Consider the following 21,735-nt stretch of genomic DNA (forward strand, 5'->3'; position numbering starts at 1 on the left):
TTTACAAACTCCCAAGTAAATTGTAAAGAATAAATAGTCTTGAGTAAGATGTTTGCTCTTTCTCTCCTGTTAGTACTTAAAAACTATTTGAGATAAAGAAAAATGTTTAAGTATGTAACTACTAAAAATGTGAGAACTATTATCAGTAGGCTAAATATGGGAAGAGCATTATGAGAAAATGTTAATGCTGTCCTATGTTAAGATACCATAAATGTTAAGTGGAAAGTCTTAAATTACATTTTGCTATGATGATAACTGTAAAGATTATGCATACTTATTTTATCATGACTGTTTTATTATAAGTGATTGAAATGCAACTCAAACTCGCTTCAACACAAAGTGGGCATTTACTAGTCTATGAAGAAGTGAGGGATGGGCAGAGTAGAGTAGGCTTTCATTGAGTCCACAAGGACCTGCACTCAAGGTGAGAACTGCTCCATTTTGAAGGTCAGGTAGAGGAGTTCCTTAGTATGAGAAAACTTGTGTTGATTCTGAGGTCAGAAAAGGTAAACTGTTCCCAGCTTTCACAGCTATTCAGGTGCAGCAGTCATTTGAACTTAGGATTCCCCAGGTTTAACCATTACACAGCTTCTGCTACTCCACCCTATGGAATATATAAGGCTTCTGAACCCACAAGATTTCCGAAGTAGGGAAATCGTTATTTAAATGTGACATTTTAGAATAGATCTTTTCCTTTCAGTTTCAAAGGATTTAAATTGAAGAATTAGCTTCATGCTAATTAACATTCAGCTGCTATTTATAATTTGTTACTGCATCTCAATCATTTTCAAAAGGGACTGATTTATTTTCAGTCTCCCTACTTTGGGCAATATTGAAGAACAATATGAATCATTCTACTAAAACTAATAGCACCAAATAGCAAAGTAGTGGAAATGGCTGTCTTCCTTGATTCTGTGTTGTAACTAGAGATTAAACATTTATGGTTTAATCTAGTTTGAATAATAGTACCCATTTCTTTAGGGTATAAATATTTAACTCCTTTCTAAGCGAACTAATACCATGTAACAAAATTTCCAAAACTGTTTAAAAAACAAAACTAAAAAAACCCCCTCCAGGTCAGATTCCATTAAACAATATCTGGAGAGGACTTTTTGCAGTTGTGTTTTCAGATTTTTTAAAAATTTATTTTTGTCCTTCATTGCCTGAAACATAGGCTAAACAGAAATAGGTCACAGATAATTTGTGAGTAATTTTTGTATATTGACTTTTTAGCAATGATCTTGATGTAGGTTAAGTTTCTGGAGAGTTGAAGTGACGTGAGAATGTGTAATGTACCCTTACTTCTTGGAAGAGAGTACAAAGGCTTTGAGTATGCCTAACACATATTTAGTACACAAACTTCAAGTGAAAAACAGCACAAATTCTTTTTGATTTTTTTTTTTCTTCAGTTCTGGGTCTAAAGAAGCCTAGGTTTTATTATTTGCTACAACAGATTTTCTTCAAATAAAATGCATTGGCAAGGCAACAGGTAAGTAACCCAATGTTTGACTGGGAAATGTATCTCTGAACTTCTTATTGTTATCTTTTGTGGATGTAAATAAGATAACTGGTTTGGCACTGATAAAAAATATGTACAATTATATCTGTTTTTTATTTGGCAGTTTTTCTTATAATCTTTACCATCTCAAGTGGAAGTTCAAACGGATTGCATTTTTGTAGTAAAAAGTCTTTATTTCCAAAATGATTAGCCAGAAAAACTATAAACCAACTAACAGAAGACTTTGGTAAGAAAGAGATTTGACACTTTTTATAAATTCCCCAATGCAAACAAAAAACACTTGTGTAGAGAAGCATGTTACCTGTTCTTAGCCATTAACCAATTACCTGATTTTAAATCTTCAAAATCAAGACTAAAAATGTACCCAACAGGGACCAAATAAGAACATGAGACACTAGGGCAGCTTGTCTTAGAGTTACTTAGGCATCACCATCTTAGAGAACTTTGAATATCAAGATAGCTAGATGTTGCAAAAGTGGGCAGATTCTATAGCAGGACTTTGTTGTTGTTGCCCAAAGTGGAAAATTAAACCTCCTATTTTTTTTTTTTTTAAATATTATGCTCCTTTGGGGGAAGAGAGCAATTCATTGAAGAATTTTTAAAAAATAACATTGGAAACAACTCAAAACTCCAGAGTAACTCAGGGCTGTAATAGCCCCTTCAGATAGAGTAAAACCCATATCTTACTGAAAATGATTGATTTGGATAACAATTGTTAAAGTATCCAACCATTTGCACATTTAGTTAGCTTAAAAACACAAACAACAGACCCAATGAGTTTTTTATTGAATAGTCTCTCTTGTGTTAAAAGAAAATACATATTCAGGGCTATAGCATATATGTGTTGTTTGAAATATCCTGAAGTATTTAATGCAAATTCTTAAAAGTAGCATATCCAAAGCATTGTATGCATCTCGCCCATGGTATATATTTGGATTAAGCAGTAATAAAAAAAGGCCTGCAAAAGAAGTGAAACTATAGTTTTAACAATAAATGCATGAGCAAAAACTGTCAGTGGGCTCAACTGAGAAAATAGTGCTTTTACACTAATCATTGGTAGTCAGTCTCCCTGAATTTGGTGTGCTTATAATGGCTTAGAAGGGAGTAGATTTCTCATATCCATGAGAACCAGAGCCCTGGTGTAGAAAGCTGACACAGGCTTGTCTTTGTACCAGAATTTCAGCTTGATTCCATAATATTTTTTTCTCTAGATTTTGTCAAGTCTTTTTCTCTCTCTATATAAAATTTTATGACTAAAAAATAACTTAGGTTCAGAGATGGTAGTTTTGTTGAAGAAATGATATGGGGGCCTTTGGGCAGACTTAGTAAAATGTTGGTATAACTAAAATGTTTTCTTTTTAGAAACTGATTTGAAAACTTCAAAGTCTGGATAGATATATAGGAAGATTTGAAAACTCAAGGTTTGGAACTGGCAGGAAAATTTGGGTGCCTTGGCCTTGCTTCCAATAAGGATCTTTTATCAAAGCATTCATAAAGCTAGCTTCCTTAGGAGAATTATGATACCAAAACCCAAAGCAAAACCAAGGGAAGACAACTTTCTATACCCATACCCTTCAACACTGATGTAAGAACTGGTTCCATTTAAATACAACAGTCATCATTTTCATCCTTTGGGGTATCAGGAGCCAATATTAGGAGGCAAGATAAATGTACATAGAGTTTCTTAGTGTATGAATAAAAGCTACCCATATCAGTTCTCCTTCGGACCATTTTCCCCCAAGAACTTATAATGACTGAGTAGACTTAACGAGACTTAAAGTTCCACTAAATGAAGAGAGATAGGCAAATGGAAGTTTTCTGCAAGAATGAACAGGTCAAAGATAAGAAAGAGGGGAATCTGTTCTTTTCATCTGACAGGTGTGTTTACTACTTGCTGCACCCTGGCACCCAGGCACACAGTCATTTCCAGACACAGTTCCCCCTCCATGTGGAGGAGGCCAGGGTCTCTGTCCTGCCTGGCCAGGTGGATGCTCCAGAGGAACATGCTTCAGTTTAGTACAAGGCAACTGACACTAATTTTTCTGTAGGAAGAGGGCCAAACATAATTGAGGGAGCCCCACATGGCCTGTACCCACCAAAAAGTATCCACAAAGGACATCCCTGGTATCCACAAGACTATTGGGCAAACAACACTGCAAAAATGAAAACTAAACAAGCAAACAGTCCAACCATTGGTGACTCTGGAATCTCGAGTGCAGCCCTGGGAAACTTGTATCCCTGCTAACAAGGGTGAACGTTGCATGCTCTGATCTCCTTCTTGTCTTTGCAGCTGGTAAACTGGGAGCTTTTGAACCTCTTCTTCACAGTCATGTAGCGTTCTTGAATCCCACCTCCACACAGTTTGGTGCATTCTGACCAGGCTGTCCATGGGCGCATCCTACAGCCTGGAAACATGAGAATGCCTGGTTAGGTCAGGAGAATTGGAGTGCTGACCTGAAGAATTCATTTGTCTGGGCTCCTTCTCTGCTTCTATATCTAATGATTTGTGGAATTAACTAATTGTTAGAGTCTTCATTAGGGACTATTCACTCATATGTGATAGATTACAAAACAAACAATCAAAACCATTCATGCTTTTTGGTTCTTCTGTGAAGGGGCAGAGTTCAGTTCTTTACCCTTTGAATCTGAGCTTGGCAACGTGACTTGCTTTGACCAGTGGCTATCTTCCTAGGAGGATTATAACACCAAAACACCAAACCAAACCAAGGGAAAACTGCTTTTTGCACACTCAGTAACTTTGATCTGTGGTATAATCACTGGTTACATTTAAGCAAAGCAGCCCATCAATTGAAACAGCTTGAGAAAAGTTGCTAAGAACCTTTCCACCACTGTTTGAATCTGGATAAACCTATGGGAGAAACCATGTAGAGAAAGGCCCAGCTATCCCTTGATGCCCCAGAAAATCAGTTGAGGCCTGTATGGCCCATGTAGCTCTTTGATTGTGGCCACATGAATGGGAATGAACACAAGCTAGACCTCAGAAGAATAATCCAGCTGAATGAGCTCAAGTCACTGACCTGCAGCATCATGTTAATAAATGATCTTTTAAAAATCTGCTATTTGGGGGGCTGTGGCTGTGGCTCAGTGGTAGAGCACTTGCCTAGTATGTGTGAGGCGCTGGGTTTGATTCTCAGCACCACATATAAATAAATAAAGGTCCATTGACAGCTAATTTTTTTTTAAAATGCAAAAGTGAAAACTAAACAAGCAAACAGTCCAACCATTGGTGACTCTGGAGTTGCTTGTGAGGCAGCAACCACTCAAAGAGCACAAAACAATTCTTTGTATGTCTTGTTCCCTAAGTTTAACCTCCCAAATACTAACTAAAGAACAATTACTTGCTTTTTCTACTTAGAGTAAACTTGCCTTTCTCAAATAAATTTTCTTAACCCCTAGAGATCATATTTTTTGTTTTCATGCTTCCACAGCTCACTATCTACCCTACTTCGAACCCATCACATTTATGATCATGCATTAGATATCTGTTTACCATACTATGGTTAAGTTTCATGGTGAAACTAAGAGCCTAGCATATAGATGGCTTTAATGAATGTTGATTGGTTGACCATGTGCAATAGGTATCTTAATGTGTGAACAGCTCCCTAAAGATAGGACAGTGTACTGGTAGCTTCTCACATCTGTACACCTCTTTCATCATCATCTCAGGTAGAGGTAAAGCTCTCCTCCCCCTTACTGGGGATTGAACCCCCATGGGCACACTACCACTGAGCCACATCTCTAGCCCCTCCTATCCTTTAATTTGTTCTAAAATTTGAAACAGGGTCTTGCCAAGTTGCCCTGGCTGGCCTTGAATTTTCAATCTTGCTTCAGTCTCCTGAGTAGCTTGGGATCATAGCCTTGTGCCACCATGCCTGGCATGAGGTAGAGTATCTTACGGAAGCATAAAGGGGTCATTTGAGCTGCACCTTTAAAAATAATTAGAAATGGCTTGACAAATTGGTCTTAACTTTTTTGTAGGTACCTTCCTCACCCTTCCAGGGAATCCAAAGAAACTCTATCAGTCTGTGCCCAAGGCTTAATTGTGGATCTTCCCAACTCACTATCTCATTGGTTTGTGAGGGGTATTGCTCTCTTAGCTTGGGTTAGTTTATTCAGCAGTGCAGCCCCAGGTAGGGATTATTTATTTATTTATTTATTTTAAGTCCTAGAACTCCCTCAAGTTATGCTGGAGGAGGACCTATACTCTTTTTTTTTTTTTTTTCCTGCTGGGCTACAAGCAAAACTTAATAACTGGTTTCTGTGCTTCTGTTTTTGCCTCTTCCAAATGACCCAACACAGGTCTGTTAAAATCACTCTTGCTTGAGACCTTCACCTAGAAAATCAAGTTCCAAATCCTCAATCAGCAACTGGCCTTTTATGGTCTGGCTTTCTTCAGTCTGGTTTCCTGCCTCCCTTCCTTGTCCTCTGCTCCATCTGTATACCATCTGTTGCTTGAATATATACTCTTGGGTATCTCTGTGCCTTGGCAGTTGCTATTTCTGCTGGCTGGAATATGTTTCTTGAACTGGCAAACTTCACATTCTTCAAGGCCCAGTCTTAATTTTCCCAGCTTTGGCTTCACCCTAAATTCAAGTCAGTGTAAGATGCTTATTTCTGGCCCCATTAGCAGTTGGTTCATTGTTCCTTTGGAGCATTTATCACTTATTTATCATGGCAGCCTTGATCCATGGTATTTGAAGAAATAAAACTCAAGGCTGACATACTGCTGCTAAACTTGGTGGTTAACCTTGAAAAAAATAAATCAAGGAGCCATAGGCTGGGGCTGTCTTGGCTGAACCACACCCTTAAAATGGGTAACATTCCAAGAGGTCCTGGAAAACATTTCCTAAATAAGGATCAAGACTTCTGACAAACCTATGCCATTATTTCACCCCTTTGGAAGAAACAAATGGGGTTAGCAAGTTATAAATGTGATTTTGAGCAAGGTTCGACAAGACTTCTGGTTTTTATATATGCAGAGGAAGGAATTATACAATTTCTAAAGGCTTGTTCTTTGAAAATTTATATTTGGCAGATTATCATTACATTTCTAAAACTTTCCTTGGTAAAGACCCCTCCTAAATTATGATTTTTTTCTCAAATATTCATGTAAATATTTAATATGTATCTAAAAAGTCAATGAAATCTTTCCCCCATTCTTTTTTTGAGCTGCACACTGGCAAGTGTATGTACCTGGAAACTGCTCCCCGTCAGACTCTTCCCTCAGCTGCTCGCTCCTCCGGCTTTCTCTAGCCTCTCTCCAGCGCAGCTTCTGGATGGATGGATTTCGAATGCATTTCCGGATGCGGCACTTCTTTCGCTGTATAGTTTCTGGGCAAGGTGCGCCTCCAAACTGAGGTTCCATTTGGATCATCCGGGTTCGAATCATGTGGCCTTTCCCACATGACTTGTTACATTCTGACCACTGGGACCACTCAGTGAGTTCACAATCAATGGCTGACAAGACACAGATGGGCATGAGTGTATCTCACATCTGAGACAAGATATGGTCACTTACACTTGTTTGAAGTCTTACCAAGCCTATAGATTGTACAAAGCCTAAAAATGTGTGTACAAAAGGAATAGGCTCCATGAAGCAGAATGACATTATCCATCCCACATGGTCAGTAAATAGAGGCAGGACTGGTGCCAGGTCATGACCCACATTCTGTATCTTGTTTTTGACTCAAGAAGGTGTTGAGGGACTTTAAAGGTATGTTCAGAACCTCTTGCCCTGCTGCATAAGCTTCTAGAATATTGTTCAGTCAGCCTAAAGTGGCACAGACCAACCTCCCACAGTCTGCAAGGACTCAGAATTTCTTAAGGAAGACATAATTTACTGGTGGTGTTTCTTGGAGCAAGGCTGCCTCCCTGGGAAGAACAAGTCAACAAGATAACTGGTGGCTTGACCCCTGGGGACCAATACAAAGGAAGGAATAGTGGCTTTCTTAAGACCCAGGCAGCTTTTCTAGTTTTCAGCATCATTCCATGTCCTATATATGGTGGTCTATGCAAAAAAATACAGGAGTCAGAAATGGGAAATTCAGCAGAGGGTCAATAGCAAGTGCTATTTTATGGTTTATCATAGTGCAAGATCCAGCAAATTCTTTGGGCAGCACCTCATGAATGTAAAGGGGGAATAACAGTGATCTGATTTGCAGGATGTGTTGTAGGAGGCAAATGATTCCACACTCTATTGGCTTTGCAGAATGAGAGCTAGGCTGGATCTAGGAAATACTCATTTTGTTAAGTAGTTTCAGGCCTTTTCACCTGCGGGAGCTCAGGAAGCTTTCTTAGCTGCAAACGGGGATGATGGTGTTTTTCTCTCTTAGGTTGTGAGGATTAAAGGAGACAATGCTCCCAGTTAACAAAGTTCTACGTAAGTGTTTCCACCACCCTTTCTCCGTTGGGCCTTATGAAGACTTGTTTCAGTTGTAACTGTCCCTGTCAAAAGGGTGTGGGGCCCTAACCTGATGAGCTGGGTTGACTTATCAGGCCAATTGTAGTTATTTTAAACATCATACTTTATTTGGTTGATGGTGCAGGTTATCCATACATGTGATCCAGTCTAGCTAAAACAGCTCAGGAACTATCATAGATCATCAGTTGATGTCTGCACCTGCTAGTCCAGTCAGTGTTCACACTTTGTGCTGGTTACTGGGTTTATTCCTCAGAGCAACCTAGGAAGTATTTCCTGATCATACAGATCAGGATACTGAGGAACAGGGATGTTAAGCAGTCTGCTGAAGGTTAGGCAACCAGTAAGGACAGAGCTGGGATTTGAACCTGAGTACTAGAAAGGGGAGGAGACTTGACAGACTGCCAGTGCATACTAGAGGAAGCCAGAAAACATCAGAGCAAGCAAAGTGTGCTTGCCCTTTTATCACCTAAGAGAGCAGCTGTCGTGGAAAGCTGGCCAGAAAAACTCCACAAATCTCTCTTCTTGGGAGATTTGTCCCCGTGTCATAAAAACAGCTGACTATAGATTTTGGAGGAGATGGGGGTAGATAGCACGTTTTAGAGAACTTGGCTTGTTTTCTTGCTGTCTTTTACCAGGCTGCTAGAGTCATTGATTTAGTGTCTGGTTCAAAGGGTTCAAAAATGGTCATAGGGAGGAAGAGCAGGATGAAATAGCTCAGAAAATTCATGGATCAGAGAAGTCCATAATTGGAGATGGGACGAGGGGAAGAAGTGAGTGTGTTTTATATACATGTCTCCCATTTAGACATCATAACCACTTGCAGTTTTTGGTAATGAGAGTGACTGAAGTGTTACATAACTATGCCAAGACAGACCCAAACCCTACTTTTAACTCCCCATCAAATCATTTACTATAGATTCTAGTGGCATGATCACAGCACTGACCTTGTTCAGACTTCTCTGGATTCTGGAACTTAGGAGGGGAAGGGGGAGGGGTTTCCAGGACCCAGGACTTACGGCACTCTGGCAGCATGCACTTCTCCACCTGCTCCAGTTCCTCGTTGCAGTCTCCAAGTTCCGCAAGAGATTTGAGCATCCGCTGGCGGGTCCGCATGCCCTTCCCACAGGTCACGCTGCAGTCACTCCACTCAGACCATGGAGACAACAGGCATGGGATGGTGTCTAGGTGAAGAGTCAGGTTTTCCACTGAGAACAGTTTTCTTTGATCTTGGCCTCACAATGCCCCAACCCTGTCCCTTGCTGTGGCCCCTGGAGTAAAATGGAATGGTGAATCCCTGGAGCAAGAAGTGGCTCTGCACTCTACTGTCCTTCTTGATACTTTCCTGCATCTCCTGTGGCCCAGCTGTTGTTCATGACCAGACATCAGATGAGGTCAGTGATGTGAGCTTACAAGTTCCCACTTGAAACAGCACTGAAGTTCTGAGTAGGATCTTACTAGAGATAAAACATTCCACATCCAAGAATTATGCACTAAAGGATAGGCTCAATACTGCATTTTTGGATTTTGATACTGAAATCTCTAGGATGCATATGTACTTGAGTGTGTGTTTACCTTGTGTGTTGATGTGTGGGTCTAATGCATTTTTGCATGGAGCAAGAATGGAGACCCGGCTTGGGGAGTGCATGCCTTGCCTAAATTATTATTCTTCCCTGCTGCCCCAAGAAAGATGCTTCTGTGAAAGAACTACAGAATTCTATCCAAAAGCCACCAGTTTGCCGTTCTAGCATTGCTTAGAATATCCACCAAAAAAGGCCAGTCTCTGGGTCTGGCTCTCATCTTACTCCTGGCAGCACCCTACAAAGGTGTTGGGCCATGCTTTCCCCCTGTGCTTGTCACCTCTGACCTTGATGTGGTTGTAAGGAGTGCTCTGGTTTTCCACCTCCCATTCTGGGTCCTCTGCCCAGTGCCCTCCCCACACCCACTCACGGCACTCGGGCATCATGCATTTCTCCACTTGGGATGTCTCAGCCTTGCACATGGAGCCATCTGCTGGGCTCATCTTGACCATGCGGTGCCGCTTCTTCATGCCCATCCCACAGGTGGCACTGCACTCATCCCATTCACCCCACTCGGTCATCAGGCAACTGCTGGGAGCTGGGGAGTACAACAGAGTTGGAGTCATGCCAGTGGCTTCTGGGTCTGTTTGCTCGTGCCCATCCTCCCTCCATGGCTCCCCAACTCACAGCACTCCTCATTGACTGTGCACTTCTCTGTCTCCTCGGTGGGCAGTGTGCACACAGAGCCGTCCTCTGGAAACTGCTTCACATACCTCTCTCGGGACCGCATACCCATGCCACAGGAGATGCTGCAGGGGGACCAGGTGATCCACTCGGACATGGTGCAAGTGGAGCCATCTGCAATATGCCAAAGTGTGCAGGAAGCTCAGCGTGTGTGGTGGGTAGGGGCAGGAGTTGGCTGGGGACCTTGCCATGGGAACTTCTCACCAGCAAGAATCCAGAAAGGAACCACTGGCATTCAAGGTTTGTTAGGTAGTGGAGGAGAGAATATAAAAGGTCTAAATCTAAACCCAGAATTGTTCTCTAAGAGTAAATATCCCTTTTACAGGTATGTGGGGCTCTCAAAATTACTCTTAATCCTGTGAAAACAATTAAAAGATGCTTGAATGGATAGAATGGTGATAATGCATATGCGCACACTAGTGTTTATATAACTCATTACATTTGTGTGGACACAATTTATATTTATGGATACTTTAAAAAATGCTTAAATTTAATGCTTAAATTCTAGACTGTATACACACAAATGCATATATAATATAAATGTACATATAATTTAGTGTACATATTTAAGTCATAGTTCATTTATAGTCTAAAATGTGTCCATACATCTAACACCAGTAAATAAAAATCCATGTCTTCAGCCTCTAATCACATCAAATGCTCAGTTGCCATGTGTGCCTAGTGGCTACTGTATTGGACAGTGTGGATATAGAACATTTCTACCATCATGGAAAGTTCTTTTGGACAGCACTGGAAGAAATGATTCATTCTGAGATATGGTATAAGCACTTTTGTTCAGAGGAAATGGAAACTTTATTGTCTAAAGCTATGAGTTCTAGAAAACCAGAGGAAGGAACTTTGTTCTGAGGATAGCGTGGTGGGCTATGAGACACAGGGCTGATCTGTGTCCAAAGAGCAAATTACAGCAACTGAACAGACATCTCAATGCCCCTGTTGAGGATGGTAATAAAAAAGACAATACCCCAGCTGCTGACCAGGTGGGGGACCAGGGGTCATGTCTGAATGCCAGGAGAGAGGAACAGAGGAAGGCTGAGGAAAATAATATAAGCTGCTTATTTCTAAAGAGGAAAATGAAGTCATTTGGCCATCCATCCATCCACTCACACATTTGTTCATGAAGATTTAATGAATGCTTAGTGGTATGATATTGTCCTATGAGAGAATGGCGGTAGGGGTGGAGACGGATACATAATTTGACAGTAATTCCAGGTATTGAAAATGGAACAAGAGAAGCCTAGGGAATGGGGGCAGCACAGAGGGGGGAACATTTGCTCTGTCTTTGAGTTGTGGGTTAAATTTCATATCAGAAAGCACATCTGAGAACACTTTTGTTGAGTAGAGGATATTTGCATTTGAGGGGCTGGCTTCTGCAAACACCCCTTTATAGAGACTGTATGTGTGTGTGTGTGTGTGTGTGTGTGTGTGTGTGTGTGTGAGAGAGAGAGAGAGAGAGAGAGAGAGAGAGAGAGAGAGAGAGAGAGAGAGAGAGAGAAAGGAGAACTAAGGTCCAAGTGTGCAAAGTTTGCAGCCAGCCTGTGCCCGTCCACAGACTGTCAACTTGCACATACATGGTGTCTGACATTGTTATTTAGCTCATGGACTGTGGCTAGACAGTGTTGATGATGCACAGAAACCCCATACACTGGACCTAACTAAAGACAGCAGGTACAACCAATTAGGTAATTATATTCTGGTGTTATACAGTTTCGGGTATAGGACTTGACAAGCCATAATTCAGTCTTACCATGGCCTGGCAAGACATTGCCTTGGACAGGGTGAATATGGTTACTGACAACTTGAGTGTGTTCTGAGAGGACATGCTGGAGCTCAAGAAGCTCCCATCTTCAAGTACCCACCTCCACAGAGTCCTTAGGTGCCTTTACTGAAAAGGTGCCTTTCAGTACTGCAGTGTAATGTTGATTGTGTCAGATGTGAGTGCTTGTTTTTAACCATGCTTTTACCCTGGTTCTCTGTAGGACCATTTCACCAATAAATTAAGCCAAGGAGTTTGCACATGAGCAACAGGACTCATCTTAATTTGCAAAAGATCCCTCAAATGGTCCCTTGGAAGATGTATGAAAGTAGGGAGAGATGTCAAAGGCTAGGCTAAATGGCTTGGTCCGGATCATTAGGAAGAAACTTGATGAAGATGCAGTTGCTATAATATAATGATGTACATTCATCTTATAAAAATAATTTTTAAAGAATGTTCAAAGGAATCTCTTCTTCCTCCCCATTTAAACCATTTCCCTTAAATAATTCAGTGTAGAAGGGATGTGGGTATAAGGAGTTGCTACTAGTGTGCATACACCCCAGGTACAAAGAACAGACCCAGCCCAGAACTGTCATTACCTGCTGGGAATCACCTGAACTGGTATAAGGATAGACTCTTTGTGGAGCAGGAGATTAAAGGCCTCAATTTTCACTGTAGCCCTCAGCTCCACAGCCCTAAGAAAGCACCTTCAACATTAATCTGTCAGTCACATTCTTCCCCTGTTTGTAGGAATGACCTCTCTATGGCAAGGTTTGTTCCCCTCCAAAGTGCCTTATTTTGGGCAAAAACTAGTTAGCAATAAACCATATGTGAGTGCAGTCCAGAGAGGTATTTAAGGACAGGCATTTAAGCCTGTAGCCAAGAAGAGCTGGGGAGTGAATGATTGTAGGGGGTAAGGTTTCTTTTCCTCTGCGTGGAAGTGGCTTTCTTCCTGCTGTGCACCATAGCTTGTATGTGTCTTCCTGCAGCCTCACTGCACCTCTGAGAGAATAAGATGAGAGCGAGAATATAGGTCTATCAAGGCAGAGAGGAGTCATGCCCTGGGAAGCAGGCAGTCAACCTTTGCACAGCAATCAGCTTTGTGCAGTCTTGAAGTCTGATCGTGACATAGGTGTTGCAAGCTTGTAGTTCAAGCCTGACCTTTAAGCAATTGTAGATAGACTGAGAAGATCCTGACAGGATGCGAATGCTTGGGTTGAGGTGGAATACTGATGAGGGGTCATGAATGACAGAATTAGGGCAGTGCACCTGGATTCCATCTTGATCAACCTGTTCATGGACTCCATTGGGGAGTTAAGATCCAGAATCAGGCTACGGTTATTTGTAATTTGTCATAAGACACATCTGTCTGTTTGCTTTGCAGTCAAGTGTATGCATGCACTGTTCCATGGCTGGGGAGGGAAGAGGGTAGTCATGCAACCTCTAGAATTCTGGGCTGGGGTTGTGGCTCAGGGGCAGAGCACTCACTTAACACAAACGAGGCCCTGGGTTCGATCCTCAGCACTACATAAAAATAAAATAAAGATATTGTGTCCGTCTACAACTAAAAATATTTTTTTAAAAAGAATTCTTCTGATGTCATAAGACATTCTAGACTCAGAGCCCCGAAGACATTGTTGCAGAAGTGGGTATGCAGTATAGTCAGGGTCCTACTGCCCCCTTCAGGGCCACTGCCTGCCTGGGTGGAGGGGGCCTGTGTTGCCAGGCAGACCTCTCTTCTTGAGCTTCTGCCCACTGGTCTGGGTTGTCTCCTTACCTTCATCACTGCAGCCCGGGCCCATGCAGGGCTGGAAGTCCTGGGTGTCAGGGCAGGGGACACTGAGGTCCAGCTGTGCCTTCAACATGCGCTGCCGCATCCTCTTGCCTTTGTCACAGGTGGAGGAGCTGCAGGCGGACCACGGGGACCAGTTGGAGTAGATGCAGGTTTCAGGAGTATCATCTGGAAAGAGTGGTTGAGATGTTTTCCCTGGAGCCTGTGGAAGCTGCAGCAGGCCTTCTCGCCAGAGAAGCTCATCTGCAGGCAGGAGAAGCCCTGCTGTCCACCCAGCCTTCATGAGCCTGAGTGCTCCAGGGATGGCAGCAGCCATTCCCTTGTCTTTAAAAATCGAATTTCAACATCTTGCTAGTAAATATCCAAATGATAGGAACACTTCTCTTTTTTATCTCTTCCTCTCAACACATGCACATCTTTTCATTACCAGTCCCTCACCTTGGCAGAAGTTGTTTTCCAACTCATGTAGGCATTTCATAGACAGTTTTTAGAAAGTACAGATTTTATTTGTTTCAGCTTCATCTTCCCAATGTCTGCTAAACACAGTTTAAACATGGTTAAAAGTAAGGGCAGCTAATTTTTTTTTTTTGTACTTGGGATTGAACTCAGGGGCACTCAACCACTGAGCCACATCCTTAGCCCTATTTTGTATTTTTTAGAGACAGGATCTCACTGAGTTGCTTAGTGCCTCAATTTTGCTGAGGCTGGCTTTGAACTCACAATCCTCCTGCCTAAGCCACTGGCATTACAGGTGTGTGTCACTGCACCCAGCTGCAGTTAATATTTGTAGAGCACTTATTATGTGCTAACCTATGTGTTTTATCCCATTTAGCCTCAGCTCTATGTTTTTATTTTTGAGACAGGATCTTACTAAATTACTTTCTGTGAGGCAGGTTCTATTATTATGCCTATTTTACAGTGAGGGAACTGAGGTAGAAAGCCTCTTGCCCAAGGTCAGAAGGCTAATAAAAGTCTAGATTGTTCGGCTCCAGATTCCATGAGAAAACCTAGGTTCAAAGATTGGCTCTGCCACTCCCTCCTGACTATGGGACCTGGGCCTTTTTCCTTGCTGAGGAGTAGATATTCCCATGTCTACCTCCTAGGCCAGTGCAAGAATCAAGCAGAAAGTGATCTGAATATTCAAATTCCATCTTTGTGGTTATTTTAAAGGAGTGATACCATTGAATACATATTTCAATATTATACCTTCACAAATTACCTTATAATTGGTGGCTAATTTTAGCCTTGCTTTTTGCTTTTTTTTTTTTGTGGAGAGGGGTGCTGGGGATGGAACCCTGGGCCTGGTGTGGGCTAAGCATGCACTCTGTCACTGAGCTACACCCCAGCCCCTGATTATTTCTTAAGGAGAAATCCTCAGAGATGGGATAACCCGGTCAAAGGATATGGCTATGTTTTTATTTTTTATGGTACTGGGATTGAACCCAGGGTACTCTACCACTGAGCTGTCATCTCAGACCTTTTTATTTAGTTTTTTGTTTTTGATATAGGGTCTTACTAAGTTACCCAGGCTGATCTGGAACTTGCAATTTTCGTGCTTCAGCTTCCTGAGTTGCTGGGATTGCAGCCATACTTCACCATGCTCCTCTGTGTTTATAGTTCTTAAACCATGTTAGCAAGTTGCTTTCTCAATGGCACATGCCATTTGTATTGCTACTTACAACATAGGAGAATAACCTACCTTCATCTTTCTCTTCTGGAGCCAGGTCTGCTACAATATCGTCAACATTATCAGGCACAATATTGCATTGTTCCCCCTGCAAAAGGAATTTTATTTGGAGGGCTCACATTAGAGAAAGAAGGGAATGTGCAGGGGACAGATGAAGGAGGACATAAAATTGAATGCCCACTCTGTACCAGTCCTATCCATGGTAGAGTTCTAGGTCAAATTTTATAACTTGACTGAAAAAGAAGTGCACAAAAGCAGAGTTGGCAAAGGAAGAATTCTGACCAGGGCAGACATGAGTAATCAACTGTGGGAATCATGATGAAACCTATCCACCTGGATCAAATCATTCATTTGGGCACTAGGCGTAACTACTGAGTTCATTTTGCTCATTTACATCTTATTAAATAATTTGCATACTGAAACACTTGAAAGCTCAGGAGTTCCAGGCACCCCCAAAATTCTAGAGCAGAAAGGTGTTGGGTTTCCTTGGCTATGCTGGTGGGCTCAAACCCATTACCTTCCGAGCGATTCTCTCAATAACAACTCTGGCTACTTGAGTGATGGACCCTCCCTCTGGGTCGTAGAAAGGACTCTGAGGATGGTCCAGACTGGTCAGGGGCCGGATTTTCTCCTGTGGAATTGTGGGTTTGTTTGGTGACTGTAGAAAAAACACAGATACAGAAAGGGGAAGTAAAAAAAAAAAAAAAACCACAAAGCAAATTGTTTATATGGAACAGAAGAAAAACTCTGATAGGAATTTTAAACAAATGTAACAGTAGCTATGGAATTCCATTCATGCCATCTACTGTGCTTGGAAAGTTGTAGATCTGTACTTCAAAATTCTTCCACGGGGATGTGGTTTACTGGTGAAGCACTTGCTTAGCATGCATGAGGCCCTGGGTTCAAACTCCAGCATCACACACACACACACACACACACCAGGATTGTGCCAGATGAACAAACCAAGTTCCATCCTAGCTCAGAAATGGCTAAGCCAGTTTGGCTTGAATCCCAATCTCTTCTACTGGACCAGGCAGCAATTTTTTTTTTCATAACAGGTCAGATGGTAAATATTTTAGGCTTTGTGAGTCACATTGTCTGTCACAACTACTCTGCTCAGCCCTTTTAGTGAGAAAGACAATATGTAATTGGATGTGTAGCTGGCTTTGAAAACTATTTACAAATCAGGGTACAGGGTAGATTATCTCAAAACCATAGTGTGCTGATGCCTGTTCTAGATTGTTCTCCCAGTGGTTTTGTGATGGCTTCAGATTTCATTGCAGTTTGGTATGTTGACCATGTCTAAGAAATATGTGACAACCAGGCAAGAATAAACTCCTCACACTTTAAAATCTGGCCCAATCTTAAGCAAACACAACTTCCTTCAGTCTGTGTGTCTCTGCCCCTGTCCTTGGCATGCTGCCCTTGCTTACCTGTGATCTGCTCATTAGCAGATTCCCTTTCTGTGCTCTGGTCACTGCAAGGATCCTGTCCAGAGCCTGAATCATTGTGTATGTGATGATGAGACGATGTTGACCTCTCCTTCCAGACTAAGTTCTTCTAGAACAGCAGGGTCAGACTCACCCCCAGATCCAGGACACCCAAATAGGGGTGAGCCCGAGGAAGGGAATGTGCAGGGGACAGATGAAGGAGGACATAAAATTGAATGCCCACTCTGTACCAGTCCTATCCATGGTAGAGTTCTAGGTCAAATTCTATAACTTGACTGAAAAAGAAGTGCTTAGGAAGCCTGCCATTCACCACTCAGGCACACCTACCTCATAGGTCACCCCGCTGTCAGTGCCGGCGTCCCAGGGAATCAGATCTTGCACCACCTTCTGGACCCAGCCGCATTCCTTGGTGCACAGATCCTCTGCAGATAAGCCCACATTCCAGTCGGGACTAGGGCCCATCATGGTCAGGAAGGACATTAAGTGGCGTGTCCTATCTACTGAAAATTCAGCTGACGGTGCTGCTCTCCTGGAAACCAAATACAGAGGGCTGTATATTAGGGGATAAAGGGTGCATACTCTGGGGGACATGTGGTTGGGACATGACTCGAGGACACAAGGGACAGAGGAGGCAGATTCTCTGGCCATTACTGGGTTTTGCTCTTCTGTCTTCTGAGCCCACTTCTTGGAGAAACACGAAGTGAGTGAGCCCCATGTGGTTACTCTATCTATCTTTAATGTGTCATTCTGAGAGCTCCACTGGGCCATTGCAGGGGTCCCCATGTCTGCTGCCTCTATTCCCTTTAAGAGGCCTTCCACGGCAAGGCCGTGTCTCGCAGCAGGACACACCCAACGACTCACACCTGATTCCCTGGCCATTTTCTCCCATTGGAAGCAGGGGTCCAGCTACAGAACCATTCTCCTTTGGCTGATGACTTCCAGCTGCAGAAAATGACCTCTCAGCTCTACAGCCCCAAGGGCAGCTCTTCAACCTCCATCACCCCTGGGTTACTAAGAGGAGGTTCCAGTAGGGACTGGGCTTCATGAGATAAATGGTGGCTGCCCACTGAAAAGTCTGGGGAGGAAAAGAATCCTATTTACTTGTGGCTGACCCTTGTTATTTTATTTTCCCCTCATGACAATCTTGCGGTGTTAGAATTATTATCCTGTTCTATGGAGAGGCAATGCGAGTGAACAGAAATGAGTGAACTGGGAGACACAGGTAGCAGAGACTGAGACTTCAAGTCAGTTGGTGTCACTTTTTATACCCCCCCGGCTGCTAACTGTGGGGAATCCCTGGCTGGGGACCAACTGGTATATTTAGTCCAGCTGGCAGCTGGTCCACCTCAGCTGTTCCGGAGTCTTAAAACCTTCTGTTGGTACCAGCTGCTTCTGGCGGCCCTCACCTGGCCCCAGAAAGCAATGACTCCAGATCTGGTGGGCCCTGTGGAACCCCGTCATCAGGTTCTGGCAGCCAGATGGGACCAGACAGAAAGCATAGGAGGAGGGGAGCCTGGGTGTTCATCTTAGCTCCACTTCACACAGCTGCACCTCCTTAGGCAAATTCCCAAAACCTTTCTGTGTCTCAGTGTCCAAATCTTTAAAATGGGGATAACATATGTCAGCTCCAAAGGGTTATTATGTTAAATGAGCCAACTTGAACACAGTACTTTGCCCAGCTCCTGCCACCTGAGTCATTTTTATTGCAGGTTGAGCACCCTTAATCTGAGAATCTAAAATCTGAACTGCTTCAAAATCTAACACTTGGAGCACTGACAGGATGTCACAGTGGAAAATTTAAACAATTAATAGAATGCGCTCAAGTTCCACCCATTTTCCCACAAATGACATTATTTCTTTCTTTTATGGCTGAATAAAACTCCGTTGTGTATATATATCACATTTTAAAAATCTATTCATCTGTTGATGGACATCTGGGCTGGTTCCATAACTTGGCTATTGTGAATTGTGCTGCTATAAACAGGGTATGCATGTGTCACTGTAGTATCCTGACTTTAACTCCTTTGGGTAGGTACTGAGGACTAGTATACCTGGGTCATATGATGGTTCCATTTCTAGTCTTTTGAGGAACCTCCACACTGATTTCCTTCCTGGCTGTACTAATGTGCCATCCCACCATGACTGTCTCATGTTCCCTTTTCCTCACATCCTTCCAGCACTTATTATTAGTCCCCACAATCTGTTTTAATAATCCCTTCTGGTGCTCTTCATGCACTTCAAGTCTCAGCTCATGAGTCACCTCTTCCAGGATCCTTTCTGATCACCTAGCTGAGGTAAGCATCCTTGGTCTATATTTCCACACGCTGTGAGGTCTCGGTAGCCAGACCCTATGATTGCAATTGCTTCTATACTGTCTGGTCACTGGGGGCTTCTTGAAGGCAGGAACCTTAAATTTCACAACTGCACCTCAGTACTTGCTCAGTGGACCACTGAACCAATGGCTATGTGATGGTTTGAGCTACTCTCCTTACTAGCTCTAGATCTCAGGCAAGTCCCACACTGTCTTTGAGTCTCAGTGTTGTCATCTAACAATACCTACATGAGGGCCAAATGAGATGCATTTCTGGGAGATTTTACAAACTGCTGAAGTACTACACTGACATAGTCTGCTATGAGGTTAGCCAGATAAAAACATCCTTTCCCTGTGTGTGCATTTTTTGGCATATGGATCAGTGGTTTCAGCAGCTGCCTTAAAGACCAGGCTTCTCCAAAGATTGTAGTCTGGGGAGCTGTGATGTTGCTCACAGAGGGATTTACAGGATGTAGTTCTGGCCTGTCCTGCAGGAACTGCCAATCAAGAGCCTTGGCATCTTACTGGGGCTGCTTTATACCCCAGTCCAACCTCCCTGTTTTCCCTATCAGGTCCCAATAGAGTAGGGACCTTCTTTTCTTGGTTATAGCATATCCCACTGCTTAGCTTAGGAGTTGGCATGCAGTGGGTTCTCTTCAAATGTTTGTTGAAATAAATGAATTAATCTTGGAGATGAATGTAGAGCTCTTGTTCTTCCTTTGACCTTCAAATTTAATTAAAAATCACTTCACAGTATTTACTACTTCTATTATAAAATTCTATTTAAAATAATGAAATGGATAAGAACCTATGTGAGTTTTCTTTAGGAAATGCCAGATTGGACTGGAGTTCTTTGTTCAAGCCATAACAAAAGTTCTTATTTATGCCTTTTTATAAACCATGTCTTCCAAGATATGATATTTTTGCTAATTCGGTTTCATTTTTCTATCTGGGAATTAAATTTGAATCCATTTTCTAGAAAACAGAGTTGATCTAGTCATACCACACACCAGAGTATATGATAAAGCATGATAATCAGAATGGTCTGATGTTCAAGATAAAATGGAAATATAAGTCAGTGGCATAGAATGGAGATTCCAGAAACTATAGGTAAGGACTTATACAAATAGGCTACTCAAGTTAGAGTGGAAGGAAATATTGTACAAGTGGGGTTGGGCTAAATTATAAAAAATATTGGTTTCATATCTAATATACCAAATAATAAAGCCTGAGTCAACAGAAAGCAACAAAATCAGAAAAAAATCCACTGTTCAAGGAAAAAAACAACAACAGATAAATGTTAAATTTCTAAATTTTGAGACTATAAAAGAAATCACAAAGAAAAAAGTTAACTACTTGAATTATACTTTAGCCAAAAACATCTTTATAGTGAAAACAATAGTTCATGTTTAATATCCCTAATCCAAAAAGTTTGAAATCTGAAATGCTCCAAAATCTTAAACTTTTGAACACTGACATAACACCACAAATGGACAAATTCCACATCCAACTTCATGTGTTGGGTCACAGTCAAAATGCTGGTGCACTAAAAATACTGCATAAAATTACTTTCAGATTATGTGTATAAGGTGTATCTGAAACAGAAAAGAATTTAGTTTTGGATCCCATTTCCAAGATACCTCATTATGTATATGTAAATATTCCAAAACCTGAAAACTTAAAAAAATCCCAAATACCTCTGGTCCCAAACATTTTGGACAAGGAATTTTCAACCTGTGCCTGAATTATAGAAAAAAAAATGGTGTGTTAGCAAAATGTCTCTGTTAAGTGTAACAAACAAAGTGTTAATATTGTACAGATATAACCCAAATCTCTAAGAAAAAGACCACAACCCCAGTGAAGGAAATTTACAAACAGACAATTCACATCAGAAAAATGAGAACAGAGAAACATTTCCTCCTTTTACATTTAGAAGGTAGTGTGGTGTGCAGGGAAGAACCCCAGGGCATTGGCATGGACAGTTGGATCTGAATCTTGGTTCAGTCACTGAATTATTTGCTGACACAGCAGCCTTTACCCCACCTTTCTTTGAAGTTACTACATCTGCAAAATGGGAACATCATCATACCTATCTCAGGGTTTTATTGTGAGGATATCACTTCTCATTGTGACTGACACATAATAGGACTTGGTAAAGGCTGATTTTCTTTTCGTGCAGTTTTTCCAAACAAAACTTCTGAAAACATCGCAAAAGAAATTAGTTTTTCTTCTTCTAGAGATTTATTCTCCCCTTGCAAATTACATACACCAGTGAGACTCAGGAGTGTTTACTAAACCATTCATAGGCTGGGTTCTGTCTCTCATATGCTCCAAACAATCCTCGTTTTCACACCTGCAGAAACTCAACCAGACACAAGGGGGCGCCCAAGTCATTCACTAGGCTCTTTTAGTCCTGGGTGGGTGGAGAGAGGTTTGAGTGAGATTCCTAAGGTGCTGGAGAAACTGTAACCAGGAGGTATCAGGAACTCCTGATCCAC

At 42.0% G+C, this 21,735-nt stretch overlaps 1 protein-coding gene across 1 annotated transcript in view; it reads right to left on the reverse strand.

Annotated features, from left to right (window-relative positions):
• Positions 1-1,593: 1,593 nt before the first annotated feature.
• The window catches only part of Spon1 (spondin 1), a 275,932-nt gene continuing 255,790 nt past the window's right edge, over positions 1,594-21,735 (reverse strand). Inside the window, exons 8-16 of the mRNA XM_046438224.2 lie at positions 17,254-17,455; positions 15,993-16,133; positions 15,488-15,563; positions 13,774-13,956; positions 10,166-10,336; positions 9,909-10,076; positions 8,978-9,142; positions 6,734-6,997; positions 1,594-3,924 (exon numbers count right to left, since the gene is read on the reverse strand). Of these exons, the coding sequence (XP_046294180.1) occupies positions 3,761-3,924; positions 6,734-6,997; positions 8,978-9,142; positions 9,909-10,076; positions 10,166-10,336; positions 13,774-13,956; positions 15,488-15,563; positions 15,993-16,133; positions 17,254-17,455 (1,534 nt within the window). The 3' untranslated portion in view covers positions 1,594-3,760. The remainder of the gene's footprint in view (positions 3,925-6,733; positions 6,998-8,977; positions 9,143-9,908; positions 10,077-10,165; positions 10,337-13,773; positions 13,957-15,487; positions 15,564-15,992; positions 16,134-17,253; positions 17,456-21,735) is intronic.

The sequence above is a fragment of the Marmota monax genome, unplaced genomic scaffold (assembly GCF_021218885.2).
Source record: "Marmota monax isolate L192 unplaced genomic scaffold, Marmota_monax_Labrador192_F-V1.1 WCK01_AAM20220418_F8-fsc00061, whole genome shotgun sequence".
NCBI lineage: Eukaryota > Metazoa > Chordata > Mammalia > Rodentia > Sciuridae > Marmota > Marmota monax.